The 18992-nt window shown below is 48.1% G+C and overlaps 1 protein-coding gene across 1 annotated transcript; it reads left to right on the forward strand.

The window, feature by feature from the left end:
- The first annotated feature begins 11580 nt into the window (after positions 1–11580).
- Positions 11581–13670, forward strand: Cxcr2 (C-X-C motif chemokine receptor 2). The gene has a single exon (XM_052749251.1). It carries the CDS (start codon positions 11581–11583, stop codon positions 12658–12660), a length of 1080 nt encoding a protein of 359 aa, XP_052605211.1. The 3' UTR covers positions 12661–13670.
- Positions 13671–18992: the final 5322 nt, after the last annotated feature.

The raw sequence follows: 18992 nt of genomic DNA on the forward strand, positions 1-18992 counted from the left end.
GTGTGTGTGTGTGTGTGTGTGTGTGTGTGTGTGTAATGCACGCAGCATTCATGATTCACATGGAGGCCAGAGGACAACTTGTTGGAGATGTCTTTTCCCTCCTGTCACGTGGGTCCCAAAAATCAAACTTGCATCATCAGGATCAGCAGGAAGTGTCTTTACTCCCTGAGCCATGTCGCCAGCCTCGGTGGTTCTTTTCTATTATCCCACTGTCAGGATTTATTAATTCCAGCGCTCGGGAGGCAGAGCCAGGTGGATCTCTGTGAGTTCGAGGCCAGCCTGGTCTTACAAAGAGAGATCTAGGACAGGAGCCAAAACTACACAGAGAAACCCTGTCTTGAAAAACAAAACAAAACAAACAAACAAAAAAACCAGAATCCCCTTGCAGGTACCAAAATCTCTGCAGGTAGCAATCTCCCAGACACTCAAGTCCCATATATATATATATATATATATATATATATATATATATATATATATATATATATATATATGAAATCTCCAATGCACAGCATCACACATACTTTAAACCAATTCCAGATTACTTACTGAAAGTGCCTAAGATGGTATAAATGCTAATGTAAACAGTGTTCTACTGTGATGTGTAGGAAATGATGACAAGAAAAAGTCTGAACATCTCCAGTATAGACATAATTTTTCAAATATATTTTCAACCTGCAGTCAGTTGAATCTGTAAATGCAGAAACTATGAACGCAGACCCTATGGATACGGGGAGGGGGGAGGAGGAGGGGGAGGTGTCCTGTATATTCCCAAGAAGTTTGTATTGTACTATCCTACCAGCTACATGTGAGATTCCCAACTGCTCTCCAGGGCATCTGGGTTTGGTGGGCAGAAGAGGTATAGGTATGGGGCTCTCTGTCCTTCCCTTTCAGTTGTTATGGTGACTTGATGGCTTCCACACTGTGAGTACCTAGAAGGAGGGGCTCAGTCCTGGTGACTCAGCATTGGCACTCACTTAGTTGGACGCTATGATAAAGACAGTAGATGAGTTGATCTTGAGTAACAGCGTTTTCCCCGGAAGTCTCTGAGAAAGCTTATGCAAACTGTGTTGTTCATTCACTAGGTACTAATTGTGGCACTTCTGAGAAACCTGTTACAGAAGAAATGCGGGCTCACTCTCTAACAAGGCAATTAGCTGCCCTCCCCAGCTGCTAGAGAACACTACGAACCCTAGACTGGCGTTCACACTGTCCCGTCCCCTCTGCTGGAGCCTCTGCAATGCTTGGGCAATGCTGTGGCTCTGACCAGAACCTGGAGACAGCCTCTGAGGGGCTTGGCTGCCTAGCATTGCAGCCTGTTGCCTTTGTGTGGAGTAAGAGTTTAGCAACCGGAGCTTCTGCCCTGGTGCTCTGGGTAGAACGTGCCCTCAGTACGTGTCCTCAGCAAACGCAGTCACAAAGGGATGGACAGAGGAGGCTCCCCCAAACAACGGAGGTACTAGAATCATCCTCAAAGAGTGCGGTCCTTTCTGGGGATTGGCCTGATGCAGGTAGTTTTACCAGAGCAGAGTCTTTAACCTATTGGCAGGAATTCCAGCATGGATTTTGGCCTTCCTCATAAGCAGATGGAAGTTGGAGTAATGGTAGAAGCCGGTTTTTAAGAGAACGGGAGATTATCTAGAAAAGAATTCTCTAGGAAGGATTCGAAGGCAAGGAATGGGGAGGGAGATTGAGCCTGAGCTCCCTTGTTTGGGCAAAGGAAGAACAATACTGAGTTCCGGCCTCCAGGTCAGCACTGTTTCTGAACAGCCCACCCATCTATCTCTTCAGCAAACGAGATGAGGAGAAACTAGAAAGTTTTCCTGGACTTTGGGGACCCTTCAAAGGAGAGTTCGACAGTGGTCACAACAGACCACCCCAAGAGCCTGGCCTTGCAAGGATGGCAGTCCTCCAGCACTGGCTTTAAGGACCCTGCCCAGCCACACCCACAGAGGCACACGGGAGATACCTCCAATGAGTCTCCCAGATCACTGAGCTGCCCTCTGCAGGGGCCAGAGCCAGTGTCTGAGCTGACGAGGGCAGCGTTGCCCCTTCTGATGGGACGTCATTTGTGCTGCCAGGCTGGTGGGGCTCTGAGAGGTTTGGACCACATCGCATAGTTCTTCAAACCGTGGGATGTTCTCGTGTCCATCAGTTCCCCCCAAACTTTATCAGTTTAGCAGTGTCCACCAAAAATGCACGAAGCACTCGTGACACTCATCCCACTGTGACTCGTTTGGGAAGCCAGAGACAAACTCACAAACCTCTGCTTTCAAGACGCAAAGGGATGGGCTGGAGAGATGGCTCAGCTGTTAAAGGCTAGGCTCACAACCAAACATATAAGATGCAAAGGGATAAACAGCCAGATGATGGATCACAAAACCTGGACCGAACGTGGCAACCAAAAGGAGAATCCCATCAGAGGGTTTGAAGCGTATCCAAGGAAAGGGAGTGAACACCACGGACCCCATAGAAACAGAGTAACCCCTAGGGAGCTAGCTGCACAGGGTTCTCAGAGGTTAGAGTTCAAGAGATAGCCAGAAGTAACCGGGGTCAGCCACAAGGGTATCAAGTGTCCACATCAGGGCTGACTTCATCTGAGGCTGTGGAGGGTTCTTAAAGGTTTCTAAGAGGCATGTGAAGTGAGCATCATTACATTTTGGGAAGATCTGTCTGGCAGCAGGATGTATGGTGGGTTGAAGAGAAAGACTTGAGGTAGGAAGCCATAATGTAGGAAGCAAGGAGACAGGAAGAGGAGGAGGAGGAGCTGAACATCACTCTAGATGCTTCGTAGAGACTCCTCTGGTCCCTGGAACACCCATGCGCAGTAGGTGTTCCCACTGTGCACATTCTGTGAATGGCAGAACCAAGACCCGGTGAGACCGGATTGCTGGCTGTAGATTTTTCACCAGTTAGCTTGGCTCTGGCCCCCACAACTGTTGCATAACTACTGGTGTAGTTTAGGAGAGAGGATGCAGCATTGCCTAACACTGTCAGTGAAGGTGATGTAGAGAAGATAGTCAAGAGGAAAGGAGAGGAAGTGGCGGGGGGGGAGCTGAGATGAGGGCATACATGTCGCCAGCTGGGGCAGAGGAGTAGGTGACAGAACAGGCCAGAGGGAAAACACGGGTGTCAGGGAGGGCGGGGGGGGGGGGGGTCAAATGACCCTTTCCCAGGGGTCACATATCAGATAGCCTCCATATCAGATATATACATTACAATCCATAACAGTAGCAAAACTACAGTCATGAAGAAGCAAGGAAATAATTTTATGGTTGGGGAGGGGTGGGGTCACCACAACATGAGGAACTGTAATTAAAGGGTCGCAGCGTTAGGAAGGTTGAGAACCACTGCTCTAGAGTGTTGTACATTTTGAGTTTGCAGCATCTGGAGAACTTAAGGGAGACTGCAGGTGATCGTTACATACAATGTTGGGGCTTAGGAGAAAAGCTGGGAAGATAAGGTGCTAAGGACATTGACCAGGGGTACTAGCTGAAGCCGCAGAGGCAGCTGGACTCCCCATAGAGAGCTGGTAGAGTAAGACGAGAAGGCCCAGGTAAAACCTTCAGGGGCAGTCATCTGTGACAAATTCTGAGAAGCAAATGACACCTAGAGAAAGTATGGGTAAATGAGAAGAGAACAAGTCAGCAGGACTCAAATGATGTAGAAATCAAAGATGACAAGGACTGAGCAGTCACTGAAAAGATGAGCCCATATATACTGAGGTAGGATCGTCCATGACACATTGGGAATGTACAAGACAATACAACTAATAAAATATCGTCTTTATTGAGGAAAGAAGGACAGGAAAAAAAACACACTTGTGTTTACATGGGAAAAAATCTGGAAAGATGTACACACAAAGATATATGTCATGGAGCTTAGCAGTTAAGAACACTTACTTGTTCTTGGAAAGAACCTGGGTTCAATTCCCAGCACCTATGTGGTGGCTCACAACCATCTGTAACTCCAGTTCCAGGGGATCCTGCGGGGCGGCTACCCACCAACCCCACAGTTCCCCAGAGTTTTCTTGAGTGCGAGCAGCAGGAAATATTAGATAGAAGGGTTTAGATTGTGGAACTAAACAGATAGAAAATACAGGACAGCCTCGAGAGGGCCTGGAACCTATTCCAACAGGCCCCGACTGTCTCTGCCTTGAGTACTTATAGAAATGCCAAGGGGTGGAGCAAAAGACCTCCCCCCAGCACCACCAAATGCAGACCATCTCAGACACCTGCACTCAGGCCCATGGTCTAATCATCCTCTCTATGCAGATCTGCTGGGTAAAGCCACGAGGAACCTGAAAATGGGCTCCCACAGGATCTAACATCCCTTTCTACCTCCAAGGGCATCAGGAAGGCATGCATGTGGTGCACATACATGTATGCAGGCAAAATACTTACATATATGTTTTTTGTACAATATGGAGTACCTTAGAATAGGGCCTAGCCTGGTCTCAACAACGTGGATGGTGGTTGTCATGGGGAAAGATATGAGAAACTTGCAGGTTCTATGTATGTGCTTTGGTATGGCTTGTCCATTTCCAATCTGCTTGTCTTGAGATACTATTTTGCTAATACGAAAACGATTTAACTGAAGAAAGAAAGGTTGCCAGACATGCTCCCTACCCCCCAACGCATGCAGTGCTGGTCATGTTCGCAGAGTAAGGAAAGAAGCCCTCTATGGAGCAGCAAATGAGAGGCGAGGAAGTGAGAGAGCGGCCGTGGGAAGGAAGATGTGGCAGAACAGAGGCAAAGGTTCCGAGGCAGAGTGAGAAGGACTAAGTTCAGGCTAAAGGGGAAGAGCCAATTGCGGTGACAGAAGTCAGATCCTCAGCAGGGAGAGAAGGCAGTGAGCGGGGGTCCCCCAGCCAGGGCAGGGGCTCACAACAAACAGAAATACCGCCGGGTGGTGGTGGCGGCGGCGGCGGCGGCGGCAGCGGCGGCGGCGGCGCACACCTTTAATCCCAGCACTCGGGAGGCAGAGGCAGGCGGATCTCTGTGAGTTCGAGGCCAGCCTGGGCTACAGAGCGAGATCCAGGACAGGCACCAAAACTACACGGAGAAACCCTGTCTCGAAAAAGAAAGAGAGAGAGAGAGAGAGAGAGAGAGAGAGAGAGAGAGAGAGAGAGAGAGAGAGAGAGAGAGAGAGAGAGAGAGAGAGAGAGAGAGAAACAGAAGTACTGGTTCTCTTCTGACCCTGAGAGGAAGGAAGGAAGGAAGAGTGAGTGAGAGTTCAGCCAAGTCCATCAGCAGGGTCTGGGGAGCCCACGTCTTCCCTGTTTTGTTTTGTTTTGTTAAAAAAAAAAAAAAAAAAAAGAGGCATAGGCTGGGAAGGAAGCTGACTTCTGCCTTCCGATGGACAGGCTCTTCCAGAAACCATCAGAAGGCATGAAAATCCCAAGAGCTCAGCGCAGAATCGCCAGGTAGGACCTGAGCCTGAAGTCAGAGTCCTAGAACAGACGAGCCGCTCCTCTGTAGGACACCTCCCTTGGGGGTGGGACATTTGGTCCCACGGGCCTCCAGGACTTCCCCATCGGTCGCCCAGGTCAGAAGCAGCTTCCCCGTCACAGCTGCCTCTTCTTTCTTCTGCCTTTCTTCCAGTCCAACAGCCCTGACTGCTTCCAAGCCTTGAGTCACAGGGAGGCCGGGGCGCGCCACTCAACAGCATTGTAGAGCGACGGGCAGGTAGGAGAGCTGATTATTCAGTGACTGGGAATGTGTTTCTGGTAGAAGGGGCCTGGGAACTCTGCCTTTCCTGGAGCCCCGGGAAGTGGCCTACTGCATTGTATAACCTTAGAGCTGGAATCTGCATCTTTAGTTAGCTGGGGCTATCTCAAAGCACTTTTTACAGTAGGCATGCTCCGTATCTGCACCGTCTAACATGGAAGCCACTGGTCACCCATGGCCACTGAGCCCTTGAAAGGTAGCTACAGTGGCCACTTAAAAAAAATTTTTAAAAAGTTATGGGGTGTGTGTGTGTGTGTGTGTGTGTGTGTGTGTGTGTGTGTGCGCGCGCGCTATGGAATACATGTGGAGGTCAGAGGGCAATTTTGTGAAATCAATTCTTCCCGTGGGTTCTGGGGACTCAGGTCAGATCATCCAACAAGCAGCAAGAGCTTTTGCTGACAGAACCATCTCCCCAGCTTCCAGTGAAGTAAATTCTGCTCTATTTTAGCTACTTTTTTCCTCCTTTTTTTTTCTTTTTTTTTTTTTTTTTTTTCCGAGACAGGGTTTCTCTGTGTAGCTTTGCGCCTTTCCTGGAACTCGCTTTGGAGACCAGGCTGGCCTCGAACTCACAGAGATCCGCCTGGCTCTGCCTCCCGAGTGCTGGGATTAAAGGTGTGGGCCACCACCGCCCAGCTTAGCTACTTTTTTAGAGAGCTAAATGGGCTATAACTACAATTCTGGGCAGAGAAGACTTGGAACAACCCAGTGTCTTCCAGGAGAACGCTGAGGCCCAGAGACAGATGATGCTCTTGCCTTGACCCTCAAGAGCAGGACCGAGATTAGAGCTCTTTTTTTAAAAAAACAGAACAAAATAAAACTTTGATATAGGATCTCATGTAGCCCAGCCTAGGGTACCAAGAAGAAGGAGGAGGAGGAGGAGGAGGAGGAGGAGGAGGAGGAGGAGGAGGAGGAGGAAGAAGAAGAAGAAGAAGAAGAAGAAGAAGAAGAAGAAGAAGAAGAAGAAGAAGAAGAAGAAAAGCGGAAGTGGGTAATTGAGAAATGTCCAATCTGGGCCCCTTTTCTACACCAACGGTGTTTGATTGTCTGTGACAAAGCGGTACCTATGCACCTAGGAAACGTGAGGCTGGCTGAGGCTGGGATCCTGCTCCTTGTGGCATTTGACAAAAGGGCATTTAAAGAGCCGATTTTAAAAATCCCTTTAAAAATGTTGACAACCTGGCTCAGCTGTGTCTCTCTAGGTGAGTTGCTTCACCTCCGGGGACTTGGCTTCCTCATCCAGAACGTGCCAACTGTGTAGACTCATGTGAGGACGGAAAGATAAATAAATGGTGAAAAGGCCTTTGCCTGTGAGGCTGCAAGCCAGTCAGCCATCCAGATTACAACTAATACGGCTACTGTTATGCGGGTCAGAGCATGTGAAGGTGCTCACGGGACTCAGCCCTGAAAACTAGGTAGGCTTGCTACTCTCCCTGACCTTGACTGAGGATGGGATGGGAGAGAACAGTCATCCGTAGATACACTATCTCAAGTCTAAGAATCATAGTACGAGCTAGCACTGCATTGTGTGTGTGCATATATGCATGTTCGTGAATGTGTATGTGCATGTTCATGTGTGTATGTGTGTGTGTATGTGTGCCACACACATCTGCCACTCAACCCATGGGTAATCACCCTTTCGATACCAGGTTTTAGCACCCACTGGCCCGGTATCATTTCATTCTTTCCCAGCAGGGGAAAGAAACCAGACTCATACTAAGGAGTGTTTCCTGAAGCTGGACACAAAGACTGTTTTCCTAGGGCAGACCACTTCAGTGAATGTGCCCAGTGTGTGTGCTCCAGAGAGCTAACGAGAGGTGGTGGAAATCCAACACTGCCCCCTGGGCATGCTTGGAGGGGAGCACATAATGGATGTCCATGACGCTACATTTAGTAATCCTTTCATTTGTAATCACTACTAGTAAAGGGGACAAGATACATCCCTGGTGTCAAGTTTTCAAAATGTGTCAGTGGTAGCAAGCTTTCTTTTGGGCCACCAACCAGCTCCCCAATCATGACTCGGAGACATTATTAGTTATGAATGCTTGGCCTTATCTTATGCTTGTCCCATGAGCTCTTATAACTTAATTTAACCTGTTTCTCTTCATCTGTGTTTTTGCCTCAGGGCTTTTTACCTTTCAAAGGAAATGGAAATTCTGTATGTCCTACTCCATGTCTGTCTGTCTGGCAGCTGCCTGCCTGGCTGGCCCTGGGCACCTCCCTCTCTTTCTCCCTCCTTCTCTCCCCCTCCTCTCTTTCAAGCCTATATTCCTCTTCCTATTTATTCTCTCTGCCCACCAGCCCTGCCTATCTCTCTAACTATTGGCCATTCAGCTTTTTGTTAGACCAATCAGGTGCCTTAGGCAGGCAAAGCAGCACATCTTTACAGTGTTACATCTTTACTTTGTTAAACAAATGCAGCATCAACAAAAGTAACACACCTTTACGTAGTTAAAGTAATATTCCACAATAGTCAATACTGGGTTGGGATTTTCACTTTTATCAAAGGGCTGTGTCAAAGGAGAGGATGTTGGCTCCCAGGGTGGGTCAGCAATGCCATGAAGCTGACATCCTCAACGCGCTGTCAAGTATCCGAGTCAAGAAAGCACAGCAACAGCCAGAACGGGGCCCGTGGTCAGCACGGGAGGCTGGAAGAAAAGCAAAAGATAAGGAAGGAAGGTTTGGAGACCACGTTGGGTGGCACTGCTCAGAGGCACACAGCAAGGAGGAAGAATCTGGGTGCTTTTGAAGGGTTTGGGGGAGAGAGAAGACAAGCAGCATCCAGTCCAGGGAGGAGAGTAGAGAGTGGCCGAAAGTGCCAGGACCTCAGTGTCCAGCTCTGCTGCCTGGTTGAACTACCCCACCTAAACCAGAAAGAGAGACAGCACGGCTCTATGGCAAGGTAGACCGACCCGCTTGGGGCCGCTGGAGTACAGAGCGTCGGACCCCAGCAGCAGGAGCCAGTGGCTTTGAGATCGTAGCAAAGAAGAGGGAGGTGTGGTCCCTAGCAAACCCCTTCCTGTATCTGGGCCTATTTCTTCCCCAGCTGAAACCTGGAAAGACGGGCTAGAAAACCTCATTGGGTCACTTCCCAAAATGAACTCTCTAAGTCCCTAAGATGACTCCATCTGTGGGCCCGACTGGGAATTAATATTCAAAACATCAAACACATCCCACACCCTCAGGAGTTCCTCCCCTGCTTGAGCAATCGAATCCACTCCTCACTTCCTCTAGAGAGTTCTCACTGCCACTGCCCTTTATGGGTTGTAGCTGCCTAGCTTAGGTGTCCCAGGGATGAAAAGCTAGCATTCGGACCTGGAACACCCCATGAACTATCATGAATTTCTCTCTTTGTTCCTCTAAACCTAGCCTGACCCTGCGGTATGCCCCCCTCCCTGGCTGGACCCCTTAAACATTAGGCCTCCTTACTGTATAGGAAGAACTCCTGACCTCCTTCCTGTACCCTCCAAAAACTACTTAGAACTACTTGCAGCCCAATCCCTACCTGCAGTCTTCTCAAGCCTGCCTGCCATCTTTGCCTGGGCTACAGTTGGGTCTGGAGATGTTCCAGGCACTGAGGACTGCCACACCCCTGCAGTATTTACGAACTGTTTCTGAAGAGAATGAGGATTGGAGTTGTAGTAAAATGCCTGGTTTCTCTGTCACTGAAAAGATTAGCTGAAATGTTTGGGGTCTGAAAAACCCCCACATGCTTGAGCTTTTTCATGACCTCACTAATTCATCCCACCCAGGGAGCTTCTGGGCTAATGTAAGCTGGCACTTCCTTTCAATCCAGGGGTGCCTACAGCATCTTGGAGACCGTGACAGGGCACTCAATTGAAGATGTCTGGTTTACCAATCCAGCAATAACTATGTTGTTAATTTGCAACCTTGGAGGTAGAAAAATATGACGATGCCCAAGTTCCCAAGCAATAAGAGAGGGGCTGTGCCCACCTTGACTGAAAAATAATTCAAGAACTTGATAGATGGGGTGGTAGCTCTGTGGTAGAATGTGCACTTAGCAATCCAGGGCCAACCCTTGGGAGGAATGGTAAAGCAAAACGCTTAGCCAACGAACATACCTAACGTAAGAGGTATGAGCTTCCAACAATAAATGAAAGACAGTAAGTGGAGTTGATGGACTAATGACATGTAAGCAGAGTTGTAGAGTTGTGATTCAGCAGCACCAGGACAGCCCCGTCCGTGATCACAGGCTGGTTACTGAGCCTCTCCAGGTCTCATCATCCCCCCACCCCCAGCAAACAGGGGCTAATCATACCACTGGTGGTGAGCAAGGGAAATCTTGCACAAAGCAGATCTCAACTGTAATCCTCCATCCTTCCCTTTGTCCCTTCAGCCGCTAACGCATCCCTTGTAGAGATTAGTGCATTAAGACACAAACAGCAACCCTGTCCCTTTGCCCAGGGCTGTGTATTGCTAATCCCTCTTGGTCCTCTCCTCGGAGTGTCTGCCTTCCATGCTGGCCTTCTTGGTATCCTTATGGAACACTAAGCCTGCCCTTGCTGCCTGGGAGTTGGAGCTACTCACAGCCCTGCATTTTACCTGGGCTCCAATATCTATCTACCTACCAAACAGGTGGTCAAACCTGGGGAGCAAGCACTTTTACCCAATAAGCCACTTCCCCAGCCACTTATTGTTCGGGTTTTGATTTCTGTTGTTGTTATTGTTGTTTTGTTTTGGACAGGGTCTTATATAGTCCAGGCTAGATTTGTGCTTACTTTGTAGCCAAAGATGGCTTTAAAATCCTGATTTTCCTTCCTTTACCTCCAGTATGCTGAGTGCTGGGAATACAGGCATGTACCATCACACAGTTTATTTAGTCTATTCAGTTCTGGGAATTCAACCTAGGACTATGTGCATGCCAGGCAAGCATTCTATCATTCTATCAACCGAGCTCCACCTCCAGCCCATATTTGTTCTTCTTTTTTAAATTGATTTTTTAAAAATGTTTTATGTGTGTGGGTGTTTCACCTGCAAGTATGTCTGTGTACCATCTGCATGCATGGTACCTGAGGAGGCCAGGAGAGATTATCTGATCCCTTGGAACTGGAGTTACAGGTGGTTGTTGACTCTCAGGTGGGGGCTGAAAGCCAAACGTGAGTCCTCTGCAAGAGCAGCCAGTGCTTGTAACCACTGAGCCGCCTCTCCAGCCCCATTTTTTTGTTTTTTCCTATTATTATTGCTTTAATATTTTTATTTATTTTGTAAGACTGTGTGCTCTCCAATTAACCTTTTTATTTTTAGTGTTTTATTGGCATATTTTAGTTATGCATAATAATGAGTTTAGTTATAACTTTTTCACACACGTATATAATGTATTTGTACATCCTTGGAGACACAGCAACTTTGAGCCCAACCAAGACCCTACTTCAAGAAGAAAAAAAAAATGTCTTGAAGAGAACTATAGTTTTGGGGTTGTTTTTGTTTTTGTTTTGTGTGTGTGTTTCTTGAGACAGGGTTTCTCTGGGTAGTTTTGGTGCTTGTCCTGGATCTCACTCTGTAGACCAGGCTGGCCTCGAATTCACAAAGATCTGCCTGGCTCTGCCTCCTGAGTGCTGGGAATTAATGGCATGCACCACCACTGCCCAGCTGAGAACTGTAGTCTTTATCCCCACTCAAAAAAAAAAAAAAAAAAGTCTACTATTTTGTCTCAAATGATTACTGCTATCATTTTCAAATTTGAAGGAAAAAAATGTCTTCTTTGTAATATGCAAGCCAATGCAATGAATCCTGAGATCCCAGTTCCTTGGGTGGATAGGCAAGAATCAGGGTGACTTTGCTGCGTGTTAACCGTCATCTCTCCTCTGTTGACAGGATTAAGTTTACCTCAAAAATGGGAGAAATCATGGTGGATAACTTCAACCTTGAAGAATTCTTCAGTGGAGATATTGATAGCTTCAATTATAGCTCTAACCTGCCCCCCATTCTACCAAATGCTGCCCCATGCCACCCCGAAAACCTAGAAATCAACAGATACGCTGTGGTTGTAATATATGTCCTGGTAACCCTGCTGAGCCTCCTGGGAAACTCCCTGGTGATGCTGGTCATCTTATACAACCGGAGCACCTGCTCTGTCACTGATGTCTACCTGCTGAACCTAGCCATTGCCGACCTGTTCTTTGCCCTGACCTTGCCTTTCTGGGCTGCATCCAAGGTAAAGGGCTGGACTTTTGGCCCAGCCATGTGCAAGATATTCTCCTTCCTGAAGGAAGTTACCTTCTACAGTAGCGTCCTGCTGCTAGCCTGCATCAGCATGGACCGCTACCTGGCGATCGTCCATGCCACAAGCACACTGATCCAGAAGAGACACTTGGTCAAGTTTGTATGCATAGCCATGTGGGTACTGTCAGTATTTGTGTCCCTGCCCATCTTAATTTTTCGTAATACCGTTAAGGCAAACTCTTTAACCCTAGTCTGCTATGAGGACATAGGTAACAACACAGCCAAGTGGAGGGTGGTATTGCGCTTCCTGCCTCAGACCTTCGGCTTCCTCATCCCACTGCTGATCATGCTGTTCTGCTACGGGTTCACACTGCGCACGCTCTTTAAGGCCCACATGGGGCAGAAGCACCGGGCCATGCGGGTCATCTTTGCCGTCGTGCTTGTCTTCCTGCTCTGCTGGCTGCCCTACAACCTGGTCCTGTTTGCAGACACCCTCATGAGGACCAAACAGATCCAGGAGACCTGTAAGCGCCGCAATGACATTGACAGGGCCTTGAATGCTACCGAGATCCTTGGCTTCCTCCACAGCTGCCTTAACCCCATCATCTATGCGTTTATTGGCCAGAAGTTTCGCTATGGACTCCTCAAGATCATGGCTACTCATGGCCTTGTCAGCAAGGAGTTCTTAGCCAAGGAGGGCAGGCCTTCTTTTGTTGGCTCGTCTTCGGGGAACACCTCCACTACCCTCTAAGACTGTCCACCTAAACTGTGGCCCCTCGGGGTTCCTTCTTGTCCTCCAACATGGCTCATGTCCGCAGACTCTGGTATCTGAACTGATGCAGTCCACACACATACAGTTACAGGGAGACAGAGGCCATATTCTTACCAGATCCCCCATTGCAGAGGTAGGTTTAGAACCCCTACCCTGGCTGTTCACTCCCCTTCCGTATTGGTATGACTACTGGTAAATTTGGTCCATCCTAACACTGGACCCCAAACACTCTTTTCTAAGAAGCGCAAATTAAAATTACAGTGAGATAATTTCTCCTACCCATCAGAATCCTTATCAGTAAAAGGAAGAGGAAGAGGAGGAGGAGAGAAAACAGCAAGTATCATCAAGGAAGTAGAGAAAGGGAAAGTTTCTAACTTACTGGTAAACCTGAATGAACCATAGCCCAGGCACAGTGGAACACAGCATATCATTCTCCTTAAAACATTAAATATAGAACTACCACGTAATCCAGCAAGTCCACCGCTAAGTAGGTACCCAAAAGAATTGGAAACAAGGGCTCAGACATTTGTAGGCTGATGCTAACAGCAGCATGAGTCCTAAGAGTCAAAGGTCAAAACAACTAAAATGATGGCCGATGAATGAATGGGTAAGTTACGCATTGTCTGTGCACACCACAGGAGACTATCCCACAATGAGAAGGAATAAGAAGCTGATCCATGGGGTTGGGGATTTAGCTCAGTGGTAGAGCGCTTGCCTAGCAAGCACAAGGCCCTGGGTTCGGTCCTCAGCTCCGAGCCGGGGTGGGGGGGTATGAGGAAGCTGACCCATGTTGCCACATGAGTGAGCCTTGAAAGTGTGCGTCCAAGTGGCAGAAGCAAGACCCCCAAGACAAACCTTGCATGTTTACATGTAGGAAGTACCAAGAATAACCAGATAATGGTGACTAGAGGCTGGATGGCGGAGGGGAGTGGGCGTCGGTGTCTGATGACACAGCCCTAATTTAGGATGATGGAAGAGTCCTGAAGGTGGACCCTGATTACTGGGCAATAGTGTGAAAGTGCTCCGTGACATTGCATTAAAAAAGTTAAAATGAGGGCTCAATATTGTTCACTTGTGGAGTCCTTACTTAACGGTTCTGAGAACTCAGGCTCAAACCCTAGCACCCCAAAAAATGAAAAACAAAAGTCAAAATGGTAATTTTGTTGTGTACGCTTTACCTCAGTTTGTCAAAAAAAAAATCTAAGTCTAAAAAGGTACTATAACCACTGAACCAATGCATAACTATCTACCTTTAATTTCTTGTAAAGTGTAATCATTAAATGTCTTTTTTAAACTATATAAATCACTGTAGTTGGGTATTTACTTCAGTACTTCCAAGCAGAAGCTGAGCAACAGTGAGCAAAAGCTCTCTCTCTCTCTCTCTCTCAGTGTGTGTGTGTGTGTGTGTGTGTGTGTGTGAGAGAGAGAGAGAGAGAGAGAGAGAGAGAGAGAGAGAGAGAGAGAGAGAGAGAACACATGTGTAGGTCAGAATCTGTTCTCCTTCCACCATATGGCTCCTGGGGATCAAACTCAGGTCATCAGCCTTGGTGGCAAGGGTCCTTACTGGCTGAGTCATCTCACTGTCCCCTGAGTGAAAAGATGAAGACAGAGCCCTGCCTGTCCGCCCCTTCACGCCCAGCCCAAGCCTCCTTTGGCTGAACATGGATCACTGGGGGAATGTGTGCTGGATTCCTCCAGTGTTCCAGGTCCTCGGATGGGACAGCCCTCGAAAGCATCAGGAAGAGGCTTAGGAGATGCAGAGGGTCGGAAGTTCACCAGCTCCGCGCCTTGTAGAAGCAGGGAGGCCAGGAGACCACGGGAGCTTCAACAGATCTCACTGAGTTCTCCTCCCCTTTCCAACACCCACCCTCATTCAAGGTGTGACAAGCAGGCACTAGTTCAGAGTGGAGAAGTGATTTGTAAGCTGTCAGAGGAGACAAGGGGTTTGAGTCATTCTTGTTTTTGGCAGGGAGGGGTAAATTTGAGCTTGGGTTGGGTTGGGTTTTGAAATAGTCTCACCTATCCCAGGTTGGGCTGAAACTCCCTATACGACTAGGAGTGAACTTCATCAAAAGATTCTCTGCCTCCACCTCCCAAGTGCTAGAATTACAGATGTGCATCACTGTGCCTGTCTTATATGGTGTTGGGGTTGAACCCAGACTTGGTACGTGCTTAGCAAACACACTATCAACTGAGCTATATCCCCAGCCCCTGAATCACTCTTTCATCAATATACCCTGACTGACAGATCTTCTAGGGGGTTGGGGACACAGCAATGCCCCAAACAAGCAGGGTTTGTCTCTGAAGGGTCTTTGTCGGGACAGTTCCTGTCTCTGTGCAGCCTGCTGTGGACATAGGAAAGCAAGAGAGACTGAAGTTCAGCAAGGTTAAGCAGGAGGGCAGAATGAGGCTCCAGAGGAGTTAGCGTCCACAATTCATGAAAATGTGCAGCCAAGAGTTAATAAGTCAGTATCCCAGTTCCTGTTCCAGGCCCGATCCAATGCCAGGCCCTGCATGGAACTCGGAATCAGGAACAAGTGTGACTCAGCTGCGCCTCTGATTCAGCAGGATGGAAATGCTGAAGGACATGTATAGTTGCCAGAGGTGACTGGTGGTGTTCTGCCTGAGCACAGTGCCTGGCCAGATGGCTCCTCAAGACGACCGTCAGAGAGAGGAGTCCGTTAAGGCTCACCTGTGTTCCAGGTCTCTGCTCTCTGCTCCCCGAAGCAAGGCCTGGGAATGCCATTATGCGCAGAAAACAGGAGGATACAAACACCCAGCGCAAAAGAAGCTGAGACTGAATCGCGCTGATGCGAATGTTGGTCCTCCACCCCCACCTCGTATGAACAGTCTTGGCACAAATCCTTCACCAGTCAGAGCATCACAGGAGAAGGGCAAATCCAGAGCTGCCTTTGAGTTGCTAATTCTTCTCTTCCTCGCGTGAGTCTGGGCCTCGGCTGTCTAAGGACCCAGTCCCTCTCCACTTGGATCTGTCTCAACGGAACCCGCTTTTTCCGGCTTCTGAACTATGTTCCTCTACTCACAATAACACCCTCTGTCCTGCTCCTGATCTATCTCCCTCTGAGCTGATGATGCCTCTCCACATACATTCCCAGGCTCTGCGGGATGGGCTTCCTTTATTCAGCAAATCAAGACAGCTTCCAGTCTCCTGATGTAAACCAGGCCAGTCTCGAACTTACCATCTTACCTCAGCCTCTTGAGCGCTGGGATAGCAGGCGTGCACTTCCACACCTGGTTGATGGTCGATGGTTTCTATTTTAATACACACACTCTTTAATCCAGGAATCGCACTTTTAGAACCCTGTCCAACCGACAGTCATGCTCACACAGCTTCCATGGAGAGGATTTGTCACAGCATCATGTGTAAAAGACAAAACTTGGACACAGCCGAAATATCCATGACTAGGGACATGGTTAGAAAAACTATGAAAGTGTATCCACACTGTGGGATGCCTTGAATGTGGTGCCTCATGAACAAGACTGAAAGGAACATACCTAACAGTCCTAACACTCCGGAATTTCAGGCCCTCTTGACCTACATAGTGAGTTCTAGGTCAGCGTGGGGTTGGGGGAGGGTATGCTAAGTGAAAGGCTCTAGAACAGAAGATAACGTACTATGTGATTCTTTTTAAAGAAAATGTCCAGAGAAGGCAAATCTATGGAACAGAAAATATATGGGTTGTCTGCCCATGACAGGAGGCAGATACCGGAACAGGATTGACCGCAAACATGAGTAAGGAGTCTTTTTTCTTCGTTTTTGTGGTGCCGAGAATCAAACCGATTTTAATTACTTTCCTGGTGCTAAAATGCCCTGCATGAGGTTGGATGGCACAGTCCACCATGATGTGGACGTGGGCAGTAGGAACTTGAAGGAGTTGGTCACTTTGTATCCACAGTCAGGAAGCAAAGACCGATGAATGCTCCTGCTCAGCTGGCTTTCTCCTTCCTGTGAGGTGGAGAACCCAAGCCTAAGGAACGGCTCACTTTCATGCTGAGTCTTCCCATCTCCATTAACCCAATCAACACAATCTTTACAGCATGCCCAGAGGCTGGTCTCCTCGTGGCTCTAGGTCCCATAAAGTTGACGGTATCAACCATCACAGGTTAATCACCCATCACAGTGGGTAAAAAGCACTGGCTCTCAAACCTGCTGACCTGAGATGTATCCCCAGAGCCCACACGGTGGAAGGAGAGAACTAACTGCTGCAAGTTGTCCTCTGACCTCCACATGTTCAACACAACTTAGACACATACCAACCGTGCACTCGTGGGTGTGCACACAGACACAAAATAAATAGATGAGTAAAATATGTAATAAAAAGGGTCCTTGCCGGGCGGTGGTGGCGCACGCCTTTAATCCCAGCACTCGGGAGGCAGAGCCAGGCGGATCTCTGTGAGTTCGAGGCCAGCCTGGGCTACCAAGTGAGTTCCAGGAGAGGCGCAAAGCTACACAGAGAAACCCTGTCTCGAAAAACCAAAAAAAAAAAAAAAAAAAAAAGGGTCCTGAAACTCTAGAATCTAGACTCAAGTTTAAAACTCATGGGCCAAAAGCAATGGAGAAAGTAGTACTATTGCTGAAATTCCTCTGTAGTCTGACTTTCCTTTGGGCCGTCAGCTCACAAATAACAACACAGAGACTTATTATTAATTATGAAAGTTTAGCCTTAGCTTAGGCTTGTTCTCAACTAGCTCATATAACTTGAATTAACCCATTTACATTAATCTACATTCTGCCCCATGGCTTGGTTACCTCTCTCCAGTACTGTACATCCCACTTGTTCAGCGTCTTGCTGGCATCTCTCTTTTTTTCTTCCCAGAGTTCTCTCTCTCCCCGGAAATCCTGCCTAGTCTCTCCTACCTAGCTATTGGCCATTCAGCTCTTTATTAAACCCATCACAGCAATACATCTTCACACAGTGTACAAATATCCCACAACATTCCTCCCTGAGGGAGACATAAACAATCTCTACCCCTTCTTCTAGGGTCTCGGTAACAGAGGTAGATTCCATCAAAGTTCACTCTGGGGAAGCAATGAGTTCATTACTTACACAGCCATGGGTGAGGGGTGATGGGTAGGAACATGGGCGACCTTAATGCAGCCTCACTGGAAGGTCTACACCCAGCATGGATGAAGATTCCCCTATGACTGTATAGATGAAGCCCCCTCCCCTAGTCCTTCCCTGCCTATATATTCTAGCCCCTCTCTGAGGCTATGTTCAATTAGTGCAGAATTGCCTACAACTGATTTGGAGGAGACTCACAACCCTCCCATCCACTCCTTCTTGAAGGACGGTCAACAGTCAACAAACACAGGTATAATGACCTTTTGCAAGTGGGCACAGATGATCTGATGACTTGAACAGTCATCAACAGACAAGAAATGTCCTCTTAGAGAGTATGAGGAGTGACCCTTTCACTGTCAGGGATGTATCCTACACCCTCTCTTGCTCCAAGCTCCAGTCTCTAACACCTCCAGCTCCTGCTGGCTCTAGCCAATGGAAGATGGCCTGGCATTGGCAACTTCCCTGACCACTCCAGCTGCCCAGTGAAGAGCAGCTGTGGAAGTGGGCAGTGGAAAAGAGAAGCAATCATGGCCTCAACTCAAGGCCCTCCCCCCACCCCCGCGACTCTGTACAAGACACCTTCCCAGAGTAAAGGACGCCGGATACAGTACTGATTTCTCAACAGAGTCTTGCAAAGTGTGATGTCAAATGTGTTCCTCTGGCCATCCTCAGCTGGACCAGCTTCCCCTCCATAATTGCTCTGTGCCAAGCTGACCCAGTGGCAGGCTGAAGCCTTGGTTCCTACCAGGTGGTCCCTCCCAGGTTTGGTCTCTATTCCTCTTTGCCTTCTGCCATTGCCCCCAAATATGTCTTTCTAATTATTTTCTTAACATCCATCTTCCTCCCAAAGTATAAGCCACCCCAAAGATTACTCCATCGGGGTTTCAGGAGTAAATGAGGGTCCAAGTGGGGTCTAGGGAGGTACAAATGACCAACAAACATATAAAAAGTCACCCTGCCACACTCGTAACTTGGGATATAGGAATAAAATAAAATAATTGTGTTTTTAAAAAGGAGGGCTAGCGCCGGGCGGTGGTGGCGCACGCCTTTAATCCCAGCACTTGGGAGGCAGAGCCAGGCGGATCTCTGTGAGTTCGAGGCCAGCCTGGTCTCCAAAGCGAGTTCCAGGAAAGGCGCAAAGCTACACAGAGAAACCCTGTCTCGAAAAACCAAAAAAAAAATAAAAAAAATAAAAAATACAAAATAAAAGGAGGGCTAGGGCATAGT

The sequence above is a fragment of the Peromyscus californicus genome, unplaced genomic scaffold (genome assembly GCF_007827085.1).
Source record: "Peromyscus californicus insignis strain IS unplaced genomic scaffold, ASM782708v3 Scaffold_21__1_contigs__length_65335640, whole genome shotgun sequence".
Taxonomy (NCBI): Eukaryota; Metazoa; Chordata; class Mammalia; order Rodentia; family Cricetidae; genus Peromyscus; species Peromyscus californicus.

Coding starts and splice junctions, on each gene's coding strand:
- Cxcr2 (XM_052749251.1), top strand. CDS start 11,581: ATGGGAGAAATCATGGTGGATAACTTCAACCTTGAAGAATTCTTCAGT.